Below are 13,840 nucleotides of genomic sequence, written 5' to 3'. Positions count from 1 at the left end.
ACAAAGCAAAAAAAGAAAAAAAAAAAAAAGTCATTCTGTGGAGACCTAAATCCTTGGAATTAGGAGTGCAGTCCTAGGTACATGGTAAACATTTAGCACATATATTAAATACCTGTTAATGTAAACAGAATCACAGTTCAACAATGGTTCTTAACCTGTAATACTCGCACAAAGGATGCTGAAGCAGGAAGATCTCTCGAGTTTGAGGCTAACTTAGGCTACACAATGCGACCTTGTCTCAAAAACTAAAAGTAACCAAGGAAAATTTAGTATCTGTCAGTAGATAGTACTGTATTACTTTTATAGAAATATATACATAAGGCAGCCTCTGCCCTTCAAAGCATTTTAATTCTCAACATTAAGTCTCCTAAGAGTGTTAGTCAAAAAGTATTACATATTTATATTCTGAATACTTGGTCTAACTGTAGGGTGAAAAGGGCCAAGGAAAAACACCCCGACCCTGACTTGAGAACAGGGATTGAAATCCCACCAATCCCTGAGCACAAAAACCCAGCAATCGCAAGCTACCCTGGAAAGTTCCACTGACCCCCAACAATCCCTATATAAACTCTGTACCCTGTGCACTTTGCTGCTTCCTCATTCTAGAGGCAGCCATGCTCCTGGGTTCTTTCCTCCCAAGAAATCTCCCCGAATGAGGTTTGAGTGACGACCTTCTTTTGTAGGAGTGGAGTGAAGCAGAGGAGTAACGACTTTCACTGGAGCCCAAGTGGAGCCGAGCAGAGCTCTAACAAACCCTCTCCTGCTGAAAGCCTCTCTGGCCTGAGCAGAGTTGTTACATCAAGGAAACCTTTCCCTGGAGCAGGGCTGCTACCTTAGGTGACTTTGTGGTAGTCCTTGGCTCCCAACTGTCAGGATCCCTTCCCATCAGAGCTGCAGTGCTTACATACACTAACAGCTGGGCATTAGACTACACCTGTGATTGTTGCACTTGAGAGGCATAGGCAGGAAGATCAGGAGTTCAAGGCCATCTTTGGCTACATAGAGAATTCAAAGCCGGACCCTGCCACAAAACAGAAAAAGAAAACAACAAGGAATAATGGCTATAGGCACTATCTTGATGGTAACAACTCACTGCTCTCTTGTGGTATACTAAATTCCCAAAACAAAAACAAAGTCTATCTAGTAACAACACCGCCAGCTTCGCTTTTTCTTTTTCTTTTTCCCCTGTTATTCCCCCTTCCCCCCAGACAGGGTTTCTCTGTGTAGCCCTGGCTGTCCTGGAACTCCCTCTGTAGACAGGCTGGCTTTGAACTCCTAGAGACTCACCTGCCTCTGATTCCCAAGTGCTGGGATTAAAGACGTGCCACAACCAATTATGTTTGGCAACTTCTTGTGACAGATAGGCTTGGGAGCTACATGTTCATTTCTCATAGCATTATGTTTACTGCTCATGGGACAACCTGAGAAATACTGAAACACAGGTTATTATCATACAAGGCAAAGTCTGATAAACATAATAAAAATGTTTATAAAGCTCTGTAGGAATTTTACAAAGACCCATAGGCAGTGTAAGGTTAAAAAAAAAAAGTATTCCTGACAAAGGTCATTTAGAAATACCAGGACAAATCAATGAAAGGCTTTCTTAATTGAATGAGAAGCAGAACTGACCTTCAGGAAGGTTAATTTGGTGGTGATGAATACAAATGTTTAGAAATTTAGGCAGAAAGGCACTAGAGATGGTCAGTCTAGCCTAAGTCTACTGCCATCATTAGGTAAGAGATACCTAGAATTAACCTAAAAATGTGATCGTTAAGAGCAAGGCAGAACTGCATTGCATGTATACAGCTCAGCTCAATGGTAGAGCACTTGCCCAGCATGCATGAAACCATGAGTTCAATCTTCAGTACTGTACGGGGGTGGTGGGTGGTGGTGGTGGGGTGGTAGGGGAGGGTGCAGAGAAGAAGAGAAAAAGAAAGAGAAATTAAGGAAGACAAGAAAATACAAAACTAAACCTAATCAACAGTATGTGAGAAGCTGGACCTGGCGCAGTAGGCTTCTCATGTCAGCAACTCAGGAGGCTGAAACAGAAGAACTACAAATCCAAGGCCAGCCTGGGAAACTTAAACCCTGTCTTTAAAAGATTTTAAAAAGAAAAGAAATAATAATGGGGAGAGGCCTGGAGTTAAGAGCACTGGCAGCTCTCACAGAGGAAGTTGGTTCTCAGCACCCACAAGACCTACAGAGTCATCTGTAACTCCAGTTCTTGGGGATCTGAGGCCCTCTTCTGGTCTCCACTGTAATTACACCAGTGTGGTACACAGACATGTAGGCAAAGTATCCATACACAGAAAATAAGTCTTTTGTTTTGTTTTGCTTGTTTTTGAAACAGGGTTTCTCAGTATATCCCTGGCTGTCCTGGAACTTACTTTGTAGAACAGGCTAGGCTTGAACTCACAGTGATCAGCCTGCTGGGATTAAAGGCTTGTGCCACCATCCCCCAGCCAAAATAAATCTTTTAAAAAAGATTTTAAAATAATAAAGAGGGTCTGGGAATCAATGGCTGCATGTGTGCATGTGATTTATTAGTTTAGCAGTGGATTGAATACAAGGGATGAGAAAGCTGTTTCTCCAATCGACTATCTGTAGAAGCAGTAAATTAAAAACAAGGAACCAGGACAGAGAGATGGCTCAGCCTGATGGCAGGAGTTCAATCCCAGGGACTCCTAAGGTATTAGGGGAGAATCAGTTCCCACATGGTTCATTTTACATAGCAAAGTATAGCTAGTCCAAATAAGGACATTTCTTCCTGTTCCTTGTGCTGTGGACACTCTGAGGGAGGAGTAATAAGGCAATCAGAAGCCCAGTTACATTAGCTATCCAGTGCATTGTTGGGTTCATCTTTTAAGACATACTCGTGTCATTTGCAATGTGTTCACAGAAGTCATCCTCATTCTCTTCAGTGGTAATATGGTATTACTGAGTGACTTACTTTGACTGAGATGGAGTCCCTACTGGGATGTTAGCTGGAGCCCAAGTCAGCACTCCTGTGCCCTGTCAATACATACCACAATTAATGAAGTTATAAACCATGTACACAGAGACCAGGGGCATAACTATTGATCTTTATTATACAGAAATGTGATGGCAATTATACACTAAATGAGTGTTTGGCAGTGAACATTACACAGATTTGAAGTGATGACATCCTCATTTTATGGACATATAAAAATAAACATTGAGAGTTGCAAGAAAGAACTCAACTTCTATCCCCCCAACCAAGCTGAAGCTTTCCACAGGAAAACCTGGTTTCAATTCATGCCGAATTGTTCTAATGGGAAGACAAGCTAAGCCGCTAGATATTACATGGGCTGACTTTTGTACTTCTAGAGAGCCAGACTAAGGCTCTACTTGCTTCTCAAATTACAACTTATATCTCAACTAATCTAAGAGACATATGAAATGAAAACAGTAACAATGAATTAGAGTTTCATGGATCTAGGTAGGTTCGGGGAGCTGATGAAGTTAGAGCAATTTACTTCTGATTAGGGGGATTTGGTATGAGTTCAAGTCATCTGTTTTGGATGTGTGGCAGTCTGTTTCTCCCCGGCAGTCAACAGGGTGCTTGAAATCAGCACAACCAAGTGCTGGCCTCTTCAGAGCTCCTAAACCTAGGCTTTGTATCAGCTGCCATTGACACTCAACTACCCATTCTAAATAGCATCTCCTCTAACAAAGTCTCTCTTCACCCTCACTACTGAAGCAGAAACATTTAAAGTCTGCCAGAATGAAGACCGTGTTGAAAGAAGACACAATTTGGAGGGTACCTGTAGATTAAATATAGACAGAATTACTGTCAAAGCCCTTAAATACAGGGAGAATTTATCAATTTGTATAGGAAATAAAAACAGGGATTATGAAGACATGGAGTTTGGTTACATTGTCTGGACTCAGTGCTGTTGTTTAGGAATTGAAACTTAAAATTCCCTTAATCAGAGTAGAGATACTTAAAGTAGTCTGGAGCAAACAAGACAGTCACATGCTAAAGGATGAAAGAAAAGTCTTTAATTGTTGAGTGAGAGATGGTGTCATATAGCCCTGGCTAGCCCTGAACTTACTAATCTAGCTGAGGTTGACTTTCAGCTCCAGATCCTTCTGCCACTATCTCCCAACTGCTGGGATGACAGGTGTGTCCCTCTATACCTGGCTTCATAGATGTGAATTCTCCTGTTGCCTCCCTTCCCTACAAGTTCTAATGCTGGCTGCATGAAGGAGGTGACTGAGGCACATTGCTTTTTAAATTCAGACTTTGTCTTAATGATTGTGGAAGCAGGATAGTGCTAAAAAGGAGCATGGGATACATTTCTGCTCCTAGAACTATGGGTGTCAGGTCATCAAACTTGGAGTGTTTTCATTAGATAAAGATGAGAAAATCACAGGCAGGAGGTACAATCTCAGGGGCCAAAAATTAGTCTTATTTCTATTGCTCCTCATTCAAAGAGACAGTGATGTCAGTAAGCATCATTGTTTAGCAGAGTCAAAGAGACAAAGGCTGAGAAAACCTGAATAAGGGAGAAAAAAAATGGATATACAGTTTGCTCTTCATCTTCACATTTTGTTGCTGGAAAACTCTAAACCCCACATAGATACTCCTGTTGATCCAAAAGCACATTGGTTAAAACTAAACCCAGAAATGGGAGATATTTATTGGATGTGCGTGGCCTCACCGCTTTCATTTGGACATGGAATGGAAGTACGAGGAGAAATAGTCTGCTTAGAATGGTCATGGCCCATGAAGAGGCCCTGAGGTTGTCCTCCCCAAGTCACGAGTCTGATTCAAAAAAGAGGAAAAAAATGATGACAATATCTCATTACACAAAACTCAGCGATGGGGTCTCTGACAGTCACCAGCCACCAGAGGAAAGGAGAAACCCGCCTGCTGGCTTTAGGATTTGTTGAAGGCTGCCAGCACAGCCCAGATCATCTCTGTGGCACTGTGCTTTGTCCCTTCTACTTCGGGGTCCAGTTCTACTAGGTCCTTGGTTCGATTCATTGCCACATCATACTTGTCATCTGTCAGACAGGAGAAGACGTTCTCCAGCACGTCGGAGGAGTGGGCCAGCACGAGCAGGGCCAGTGTTCGCCTGTCCATGCGCTGAGGGTCGTTTACCCACCGCTCTAGCACACTGTCTTGAAGCTTTTTCACGAGTCGCTGTTTCTCTGTTGTGTTGGTCACTGGATGAGTGGTCATGTCAAACAGCAGGAAGTTCTGCTTCTCTGTGGTTAGAATACCCTTCTCTACTAGATTCTTGGCAATTCGCTCTCGTACATTTCTCAGCTGGTACTGTAATTTGAAGGGGTTCCATGTCTCACCTTTGGAAAACAGACAGAGGAAAACAAAAAGAAAAGGCCAGTTTGTTATTTGAACCTTGTCTAAAAATGTAAAAGCACAATCTCCATCCATGGGGGAACAATGCCAACTTTTTTTTAAACCATCCTTCATGCTTTATGTGTTGGTTTGACTCCAAATGTATTTTACATTAAATGACCTTCAAAAATTGTCCTCACACATACATGAATGCACATGCACACACATGTACACACACACACATACATGTATACACACATGCACACACAGATAACAATATCTGCACATGCACATGTGCATGCAAGAGCACACATATCATCATGCGCTTCCATGCTAGTATTCATGGAGTAAATTTTTTTACACTCATTTATTATTCAGTGTGCATGAAAGCATGTGTGCTATGGTACCTGTGTGGGGGTCAGAAATGGTTCTCTCCTTCCACCTTGTGGCTTCTAGGTATCAAACCTAGGTTGTGAAACTTGGCAGCAAGTACCTTTACTTGATAAAACCATCTTGACAGTCTTCCAGATTTTTTATTTTTGTCATTATAATTTTTTTTTTTGTTATTTGTACTTATGTATGTATGCAGGTGTCCACAGAGGCCAAAGAAGGTGTTGAATCCCCTGGAGCTGGAGTTACAGGTTGTTGTGAGCCACCTGACATGGGTTCTGGGAACTGCATTCAGGTCCTCTGGAAAGAGCAGGAAGCACTCTTAACCACTGAACCATCTCTCTGGCCCCTTATTTCAGTTCATATAGGATTTCTCGGTGATGTTGTTAATCGTTCTTGGATTTGTGTGTGTGTGTGTACATGGATATCAGAGAACAGCCTCAGGTGTCATCCGGCCCTTCCTTACCCCCTTCCCTTTCTTTCACACAGGGTCTCTCGGGTGGAAGGCCTACCCAGGAATGGTGAGCTGGCAATGTTGGGGCTCAAACTACCCCATTCTATCTTCTTTGAAGAGTAGAGGTCCTAGATTAGAAAATGAAAGACAAGAGGATGAGAGGCCACCATTCCACTACTAATAGAGCAAGAGGGTGTCACACTAAGAGAAACAGACTAAAAGCCTAAAGGAAGAAGGATTCCACAGCTGTACCCAAGAAATCCATTTGATCAAGTGTAGAGAATCCTAAATCTAAAGGTGCTGCTGAAAACCACAGACATCTTCTTGGTGCAGAATAATTGCCAGGATGCTGAGAGCAAATATCAACTGGCAAAGCCTCCTGGAATTTAACAGTAACCAGAGGAAAAAGCAGGAGAACCCTGCTGGAATCATGGTCAGCCCTGGTGGGTGCAAGGGTGTGTGCCTATACTAGATGCACTCACTCAAGAGCATTTGGAACAGGATTTGGGGCTTGATTAGAGGATATCACTGACACCAGGGGTTTAAGCATAACCTCTGACAGAACACATAACAGTAAGCTGTAGTGTGCCCCCTCACCACCAAATATCCTTCCAGAGACAACATCTCAGCATATACAGTGTGGCTTTGATTTCCTTATGTAGTTCAGGCTGGCCTCAAACTAGTGATCCTCCTGCCTCAGCTTCTCAAGTGCTAGGATTACAGGTGTGCATTCCCATGCCCAGATAATAAGTTGCTGTAACTCTAAGACGCTAGGCTTAAAATATAATCATGCATCTCTGGTAGACTCTTCCAGGTTCTTCTGGAATGCTGACTTTCTACATTGCAGAAGCTCTATTTGACCTGGTGAAGCTGAGAAGAATGAGGTTTGCTTCCTCTGCTTAAAGGACAGATGCTGTATTCCTGATATGGTAGGCTGGCAACATTGGGACCCTAACTGTCCCATTCTAACTTTGAGGAGACATTCTGTACTGGAAGGGGCAAGCTGTGTTCATAATCAAGACACTAGTCTTCCTCAGAAGAAAACAGAAAAGGAATTCCCAAGCTACTAGCCCTTATTCTTGTATGGGGCAAAAAAGGTAAACTTTCTGAATTATGTTACCTGTGTCAAAATCACATATCACATATATTCAACAGTAAAAGGGTAAGAAAATCTAATGAGTGGGGCTGGAGTCCAGCTCAGTAGTTTAGCATGTGTGAGGCCTTAAAATGAATCCCCAAAAGAAAAGAACAGTAACATTTAATTGGGACAGGTATGGTACCTATGCCAGCAATCCCAGCACTTGGGAAGCTGAGCAGGAACATGAAGACTTCAGGGTTATCTTCAGCTATAAAATGAGTTTCGAGATCAGCCTAGGCTACATGAGACCCTGTATCAGTAAACAACAATTACAGTAACAACAAAACTCCAAAAAGTGGGGCTGGTGAGGTGGCTCAGCAGTTGAGAGAACTTGTTGCTCTTCTAGAGGACTTAGGTTTGGTTCCCAGCACCCACAATGGCAGTTCACAACTGTCTGTAACACAAGTTCCAGGGAATCTGACACCTCTTTTCACTTCCACAGGCTCTGCACACATGTAGTACACTAATTACATGTAGGCAAACATTCATACACATTAAAAACCAAAATGTAATTGGCTAAAGGGGCTACGACAGTTACTCTTCATTGTTGACTTGATTTAGAATCCCAGGAGAGGGCTGGCCAGAAGGTACAGCAGGTAAAAAGTGCTTGCTGGGAGAGCCTGGTGACCTGGGCCTGATCCCTGGAACCTATGGTGGAAGGAGAGAATCAACTCCTGAAAGCTGTCCTCTCACCTCCCCATGAGCACAGTGGCATGTTAGCATGGGCGCGCGCGCGCACACACACACACACACACACACACACACACACACACACACACACACACACAAATAAGGGGGACCATTGAGATAGCTCAGTAGGTCCAGGCGCTTGCTGCCAAAGCTTAACTATCTGAGTATGGACTCTGACCTGAATGGTGGAAGAAAACTGACTCCTATAAGTTGTCCTTTGACCTCCAGATGTGTGTTGTGGCGCCTGCTTGTGCACACCCCACATACCAACTATATAAATAGAAATTTAGTGACAATAAAAAGGATTTGCATGGCCGGGCGGTGGTGGCGCACGCCTTTAATCCCAGCACTCGGGAGGCAGAGGCAGGCGGATCTCTGTGAGTTCAAGGCCAGCCTGGTCTCCAAAGCGAGTTCCAGGAAAGGCGCAAAGCTACACAGAGAAACCCTGTCTCGAAAAACCAAAAAAAAAAAAAGGATTTGCAGAGAAGGCACACTGCTGGCATGTCTGTGAGGGCATACCCAAGAAGTGTAGATGAAAGGAGAGACCCATCCTAGACACTGTATGTGTACCTAGACTGAGTAAAAGGAGACAAAAGAAAGCCTTTTGAGCACCAGTATTCATGTCTCTGCTTCCTGCCTCCCACTCCCAATGTTTACGTCAAAGTAAGTTCTCCTCTCTTAAACTGCTTCTTGGTCACAGCAATAAAAAAAGTAATACAGGGTCTTTGGCAAAACCTTTGACTAACAAGTGGCTTATTCTAACCCTTAGAGGGAAGGAGAGAGGGGGAGGGAGGGAAGGAGGGGGGGAAAGGGAGAAGGAGACGGAGAGACGGAGAGACGGAGAGACGGAGAGAGGGAGAGGGAGAGGGAGAGGGAGAGAGAGAGAGAGAGAGGGAGAGAGAGGGAGAGAGGGAGAGAGAGAGGGAGAGAGAGGGAGAGAGGGAGAGAGAGAGAGAGAGAGAGAGAGAGAGAGAGAGAGAGAGAGAGAGAGAGAGAGAGAGAGCATTGGAGAGATGCTTTAGCAGTTAGGAATGAATACTGCTCTTGCAGAGGATCCCAGCACCCATGTCAAGTGTCTCATGACTGCCTATAATGACAGCTATGGGGGGGGGGATTACACTCTCTTTTGGCCTTTGTAGGCATCAGCACTCACATGAACATTTCCACATACAGACACAGACTCATAACATAAAATAAAATAAAAATTAGAGAAAAAAATCTCAACAGTGATATAAGCAAAATAAAAAATTTACTTAAGAGGTCAACAACAAAATTGAGCTAGCAAAAGAATCAGCAGTCTTGGAGACAACAGAGATTATGTAGTTTGAGCTGGGCATTGTGAAGAATGCCTGTAAAGCTCCTGGGCAGGAGAATCAGGAGTTCATGGTTATATTCTGCTACAGAGTAAGTCTGAGGCCACCCCAGGCTATGTGAAATCCTGTTTAACAATACAAAATGAGATTATGTAGTTTGAGGAGAGCCTCAGAGAAATGTGAGGTGCCCTCAGGACTGACACCTGTGTAAAAAGTACAGAGAAAGAAATAATGGAAAGAAAGGGAGAGGAAATAAAAATGGCAGGATAATAAATCCCATATTCCATGGAAAACACTTGCCTACACATTTTGACCTCAATGAACCCCACCTAGGATACATGTAGAGAGAATGATATCCAAGCCAGGTACTAAGAGGTAGTCTTGGAAGGCGGGCTGAGAAAATGACTCGTCACATCAGAGCTGCAGTGAGATCAACGCTGACTCAGAGTCAGAAGAAATGGGTCCAGAAAAGAAAAATGGTTAGTTCAAAGCACTGACTAACCAAACTGTCAGCCAAAAGCCTTCTTTTCTTTCTTTCCACAGGTCCTCTCTACGTAGACCTGGCTGTCCTGAAACTCACCTCCATCTCCCAAGTACTAGGATTAAAAGTGCGTCACCACACCAGGAACTACTCCGTTTCTTACTGTTGATTTTGATACAAGGTTTCAGAAGGTTGTCCACAAACGGGGCCAGTGAGATAGCTCAATGGGCAAAGGCTCTTGCCAACCAAGCCTGACTACCTCAGTTTAATCCCCGGACCCAGAGGGTCAAACGAGACAACTGACTCCTCAGAGTTGTCCCCTAACCTCCACATATGCACTATGTTGGTGAGGGTTGGGGGAGGGGCCATGAACATGCATAAAAAACAAAGCAAGAAAACAATTTTTTTCCCTAGACAGGGTTTCTCTGTGTAATAGCCCTAGCTGTCCTGGAACTCACTCTGTAGACCAGGCTAACCTCGAACTCACAGAGATCCACCTGTCTCTGCCTCCTGACTGCTGGGATTAAAGGCCTGCACCACCACACCCAGCTGAAAAAAAAATTTAAATTGTTCACAAATGTTTACAGTAGCCTTGGTCCCAATAGCTAAAAAGTAGTATAACCAAAAAAAAAAAAAAAAAAAAAAAAAAAAAGTAGTGTAACTCAAATATTCATCAGCTAAATGACCAAACAAATGTGGCACATAAATTCATAAAATATTAGCTGTAAAAACAGATAATTCTGGGATATTCAAGATGGAAAGATTTTACTATGTCAATGCCCTGGTTGTCATCTCAATAAATATTATTATTATTTTGATAGGGTTTTACTATGAATACCAGGCTGATCTTGAAACTCTCTGCCTTAGCTTCCCACATGGTGAGGTTACAAGCTTTTGCTACTACAGCTGGTTTAACTTTTTTTAAATAAAAAAATTTATCGTGTGTGTGTGTGTGTGTGTGTGTGTGTGTGTGTGCACTCTCATGAGCATGTGCACTCCCAAAGGGGCCAGAGAGGACATCAAATTCTCTGGAGCTACAGTTACAGGGGTTGTAAGCCGCCAGACATGGGTTCAGGAACTGAACTTGTAACCTCTTTGAGAGTAGTGTTCATTCTAACCATTGAACCATCTCTCCAGACTCCAATTTTTACTTTAGTTTTTATGCACATGCTTTTTTGGGGAGGGTACTGGGAATTGAACCCATTTTTTGGTGTTTTTTAAACAATGTTTCCAAATGTAACCCAGATTGGCCTTGAACTATCAGTAATTCTACAAGTACTAGGGTTACAGGTATATACCACCATTCCTGGCTAATAATGCTTTTTTAAAAAGTTTAATAAACTTTACTAATGTTTATTTTAAAAACGGCTGGTGAAATAGTTTGGCAGGTAAAAACGCTTAGCATAAAGCCTAACAATTGAAGTTAATACTGGGATTCCACGTAAAGGTGGAAGGAGAGCCACCTCTAAACAGTTGTCCTCCGACCTTTGCATGTGCACTCCCACAGGTCAGTACATACACACACAATCAGAAAAAATATATAAATACAAAGTTTCTTGGGAAGGTCTGGGAATAAAACTCAGTTGGTCCAGTGCTTCCCTAGCATCCTTGAAGTCCTGGGTTTGATCCTTAGCACCGCAGGAAGTAGAGTGATGGTTTATGCCTATAATCCTACACTTAGGAGGCGAAGGCAATATGATTAGAACTTCAAGGTCATCCTTGGCTACATAGCAAGTTTGAGGCCAGTCTGGGACATATGAGATACTGTTTCAAAAAAAAAAAAAGTTCCTTGGCTGGATAAGTTCTGGGTCATCCTTGGCTGCACAGCAAGTTCAAGGAAAGCCTGGGCCATCTGAGATCCTGTTAGAAAGCAAAAAACCTTTCAGAGCAGGACTGCAGCTGCTAAGCTGCCATGCTTGTGAAAGCTTTAGGTGCTGGTTAGCCACTACCTTACCTAGCACGCTGCTCTTGTCTATTCCCCTCTAACCTTACCTGTAGGCTAAGATAACCAAGGGTGGGGCTGGGGCGTGATTTCAGTCAGCTCACCAGTGAGTAGCTCTATCCATGTCTGGACAGTTTCTGTTGGCTCAGTCGCTTTGATATGTTTGAGAGTTTCATCCAGCAAAACATCACCCGTTGGGCTGTCTGACTTTAGCAGGACCTTAAAGAAAGAAACAGAGGACACTGCTTTACTCAGATGAAAATCCTCTGTGTACAATATACACACTGCTGGTTAGGAGGTGTCAGGAAGCAGACATACTGCCCATGTCATGGAAGAGTTTAATATGTAGTATGACTTCATAGTAGGAAGACAAAATTACATTTGAACTGGGACCTAGTAGCAAATGCTATAAATAAAATGGACAAAAGATTCCATAGTATCTTTCTGAGTTTGGAAAACCATTAATAAAGGCAGGAAGATAGGAAAAGTAAGTTAATTTGGGGGATTTTGTCAAGTCTGGCCTTTGACTGCTTTGGGAGAGCCAAGTTGAATTGGAGTTAGAGACAGTTGTTAGCCACCATGTGGGTATTGGGAACCAAACCTGGGTCCTCTGTAAGAACAACAAATGCTTTTAACTGCTGAACCATCTCTTCAGCTCTCAAATATTCTTATTTTTCTGAAATGTACTGTTGTTATTTGACTCTCCACAATTCAGAGGGTATTGTACCTTTCTGTCTAGGAGTCGCTTCTTACGCATGGTGGGAGGTTCCAGATAGATTCGACCCCGCATGGCGAGCTCTATCAGGATGCCTCCTCGAAGCCCAGAGGATATACAATCGTTCCAGAAAGATGTGTAGCCCTAGGAGAGGAAAAAGAAAATAAAGAATATTCTGAAATATTGACTTCCAGCCAATACCTTAAGAATAAGGTGTGATATTTTTGTGATTCCCTTCACATCACACTGCATGAACTCAAAGCAAGGAACAGAGTAAGATGAGGGCATGTTGTGCTATTATTTGAGAAATGCTTGGGACCGAACATAGGACCTTACACATACTAACAAGTGCTCTATACTGGACCACTAGAATATTTCATTAGTCACTGAAATCTATTTTTTATTACATTTATTTGTTTATTCTACATTAGTGCCATGGTGAGCCTATAGAGGTCAGAGGACAATTTGGGAGTTGGTTCTCTCCTACCAGTGGGCTCTGGGGATTGAACTCAGGTCGCTAGGTTTGGCAGCAAGTGCCTTTCTCTGTTGAACCATTTAACCAGCTTAATTGCCTTAATCTAAACACCTAAAATACTATTTTCTGCTGGACTTTTGAGTTATTTAATGACTTTCTTATAAGATAAAAAGGTAGATTACTGAATCTACTTTTAAAAGGCAACTAATATTTTAAATATTTTACATTGGATTGGATTTTTGTATATTGTATACAAATTATATATATTGATGCAAATTTGAGATTGATTTTGTTAGAAAATACTGTATATATATATTTCTAATCTTGTTCAAGGTATTGTACCTATACAGTTCATTTAACAATGTAATGCAAATTGCTAGTCCTTGAAAGTTATTATTACCAACTAATTAGGATATAAAGAAATGAAAGTAATCATTACAATCAAACTTGTAGTCGTGTTAGGTATGTTTTCAAGATCAAACAGAGATATCTTAGATATACAGGTCATCTTCATATATTTCATAGATCTATAGAATATGGCATTTAAGATGTTTTAATAACATAGATTTTTTTCTTTTTCTTATGACTGAGACATGACTGCTCCTGGCAACACCAATCTACTTCAGAGAAGATGATAGGCATTGAAGAAACTTCATAGAGTTTACTTTTTTTGTGGTAAAAGTTAGCCACTGGGCAAGAAAGTGCCCTTGCCTTGACAGCTGACAGTATGCTGTCCAAAATGGACAAGCAGGACACAAAAGGACTGCTGATCCTTGCCAAGACAAGGTAGGAAGGCTCTTTAGAAAGTCCTGCTTCACAGAGGAGTCTATCAGATATGCTAGGCCTGTAGGCCAAAGATGGATGCCCCAACGCTGCAGAGGAACCTTGGGTAACTGTCCAGGCAGCCTGATGTCCC

General features: G+C 42.4%; 1 protein-coding gene across 6 annotated transcripts in view; it reads right to left on the bottom strand.

Moving 5' to 3' along the window:
- Positions 1-3,062: 3,062 nt before the first annotated feature.
- Golph3l (golgi phosphoprotein 3 like) overlaps positions 3,063-13,840 on the bottom strand; it is a 57,414-nt gene continuing 46,636 nt past the window's right edge. For all 6 annotated transcript variants that reach the window (XM_059265862.1, XM_059265864.1, XM_059265863.1 and 3 more), the window contains 3 exons: positions 12,462-12,593; positions 11,839-11,953; positions 3,063-5,331 (listed from right to left, as the gene is read on the bottom strand). In XM_059265862.1, coding sequence (XP_059121845.1) covers positions 4,904-5,331; positions 11,839-11,953; positions 12,462-12,593 — 675 coding nt within the window. In that variant the 3' untranslated portion in view covers positions 3,063-4,903. The remainder of the gene's footprint in view (positions 5,332-11,838; positions 11,954-12,461; positions 12,594-13,840) is intronic.

This window comes from Peromyscus eremicus, chromosome 6 (genome assembly GCF_949786415.1).
Source record: "Peromyscus eremicus chromosome 6, PerEre_H2_v1, whole genome shotgun sequence".
Taxonomy (NCBI): domain Eukaryota; kingdom Metazoa; phylum Chordata; class Mammalia; order Rodentia; family Cricetidae; genus Peromyscus; species Peromyscus eremicus.
The sequence above is the reverse complement of the archived record's forward strand: the minus strand, read 5'-3'. Positions and strand labels throughout refer to the sequence as shown.